This window comes from Bison bison, unplaced genomic scaffold (genome assembly GCF_000754665.1).
Source record: "Bison bison bison isolate TAMUID 2011002044 unplaced genomic scaffold, Bison_UMD1.0 scf7180017851776, whole genome shotgun sequence".
Classification (NCBI taxonomy): Eukaryota; Metazoa; Chordata; class Mammalia; order Artiodactyla; family Bovidae; genus Bison; species Bison bison.
Window position 1 is genome coordinate 69356 of NW_011482349.1, and position 2344 is coordinate 71699.

Sequence of the window (2344 nt, forward strand, 5' to 3'; positions counted from 1 at the left end):
CAGGTATATTGTCACCCTGCTTATTTAACTTATATGCAGAGTACATCATGAGAAACGCTGGGCTGGAAGAAGCACAAGCTGGAATCAAGATTGCCGGGAGAAATATCAGTAACCTCAGATATGCAGATGACACCACCATTATGGTAGAAAGTGAAGAGGAACTCAAAAGCCTCTTGATGAAAGTGAAAGTGGAGAGTGAAAAAGTTGGCTTAAAGCTCAACATTCAGAAAACGAAGATCATGGCATCCAGTCCCATCACTTCATGGGAAATAGATGGGGAAACAGTGGAAACAGTGTCAGACTTTATTTTTGGGGGCTCCAAAATCACTACAGATGGTGACTGCAGCCATGAAATTAAAAGACGCTTACTCCTTGGACGGAAAGTTATGTCCAACCTAGATAGCATATTCAAAAGCAGAGATATTACTTTGCCAACAAAGTTTCGTCTAGTCAAGGCTATGGTTTTTCCTGTGGTCATGTATGGATGTGAGAGTTGGACTGTGAAGAAGGCTGAGCGCCGAAGAATTGATGCTTTTGAACTGTGGTGTTGGAGAAGACTCTTGAGAGTCCCTTGGACTGCAAGGAGATCCAACCAGTCCATTCTGAAGGAGATCAGCCCTGGGATTTCTTTGGAAGGAATGATGCTAAAGCTGAAACTCCAGTACTTTGGCCACCTCATGCGGAAGAGTTGACTCATTGGAAAAGTCTCTGATGCTGGGAGGCACTGGGGGCAGGAGAAGAAGGGGACGATGGAGTATGAGATGGCTGGATGGCATCACTGACTTGATGGACGTGAATCTGGGTGAACTCCAGGAGTTGGTGATGGACAGGGAGGCCAGGAGTTGGTGATGGACAGGGAGGCCTGGCGTGCTGCTGTTCATGCGGTCGCAGAGTCGGACACAACTGAGCGACTGAACTGAACTCAGAGTGGATCACAGTTACTGAGGAGTGGATCGGGTCCCTGTAGAGTGGATCAGTTGTTTTGGAGTGGATCAGGTCCCTGTAGAGTGAATCACAGTTACTGAGGAGTGGATCGGGTCCTTGTAGAGTGGATCACAGTTTCTGAGGAGTGGATCGGGTCCCTGTAGGGTGGATCACAGTTTCTGAGGAGTGGATCGGGTCCCTGTAGAGTGGATCACAGTTTCTGAGGAGTGGATCGGGTCCCTGTAGAGTGGATGTTGGTGCTAAGTGCTGGCCTTGGCACCCGTCCCTCCCGTGCTGGCGGGGGTGCACCTCTCCCAGCTGCACCCGGGACAAGCGCCCCACCCGTCTGTCTCCAGCCCAGCTGCAGCTCCAGCAGGTGGCGCTGCAGCAGCAGCAGCAGCAGTTCCAGGCGCAGCAGCAGGTGGCGCTGCAGCAGCAGCAGCAGCAGCAGCAGTTCCAGGCGCAGCAGAGCGCCATGCAGCAGCAGTTCCAGGCGGCCGTGCAGCAGCAGCAGCAGCAGCTCCAGCAGCAGCAGCACCTGATCAAGCTGCACCAGCAGAACCAGCAGCAGGTGCCGGCCTCGAGCCCCCGAGCCCGGGCGGGGGGCTCCTGGATGCAGGCGGCCACGGCGAGGCAACCCTCGACGGGAAGGCTGGCCAGGGCCGCGGGTCCTCTGAGCACGTCCAGGCCTCCTGTCCGCCCTGTCCCTGAGAGTTCTGGTGTCTGGACGCCGCACTCGTCGTCCCATGCGGGTGGCTGTGTCACAGGAAAAGCTCTTCTCTCGCACGTGGTCTCAGTCAGCGTGCTGACGGGCTAAGCGTGTCCCGCTCCAGCCGGTTGTAGGTGGGGGAGGGAAGCCCCAAAGGACCCACCCTTGGCCACCTGCTCCCGGCCTGGGCTTGCGCCTCCTTTCCCACAGCCCCTCTCCCGGACTGACAGGGGGTCTTCAGGCCCATCTCTCCCCCTCATCCTGAAGCTGGCCCTGTGCCCACTTTCGGGGCCACACAGGCAGCCCTGGAAGGGGCTCCCGAGGTCTGTGGTCAGCCGAGCGTTGCCCAGCTTCTCTGGGGCTGTACCTACACCTGACCCCTTACCACGCCCTCTGGACCCCTCCCTGGACCCTGCCTTTGTCCCCTCAGGCTTCAGACAGGCCAGTGTCCGTGGCCAGGGCCCTGTGACGCTGGGAGTCCCTCTGCCCCCGGGAGCGCTGCTGGGCCAGGCCACAAGCTGATGGGGTTGCTTATTCTGCCCCAGATGCAGCAGCAGCAACTACAGCGCATGGCACAGCTGCAGCTGCAGCAGCAGCAGCAGGCTCTCCAGGCCCAGCCGCCCATCCAGCAGCCGCCGCTGCAGCAGCCCCCGCCCCCGCCCTCGCAGGCCCTGCCTCAGCAGCTGCAGCCCCCGCAGCACCACCAGGCCC

General features: G+C 58.3%; 1 protein-coding gene across 1 annotated transcript in view; it reads left to right on the plus strand.

Annotated features, from left to right (window-relative positions):
• Positions 1 to 2344, plus strand: part of MED15 (mediator complex subunit 15) — a 28646-nt gene that overhangs the window by 19335 nt on the left and 6967 nt on the right. The window contains exons 7-8 of the mRNA XM_010851524.1: positions 1130 to 1495; positions 2179 to 2340. Of these exons, the coding sequence (XP_010849826.1) occupies positions 1130 to 1495; positions 2179 to 2340 (528 nt within the window). The remainder of the gene's footprint in view (positions 1 to 1129; positions 1496 to 2178; positions 2341 to 2344) is intronic.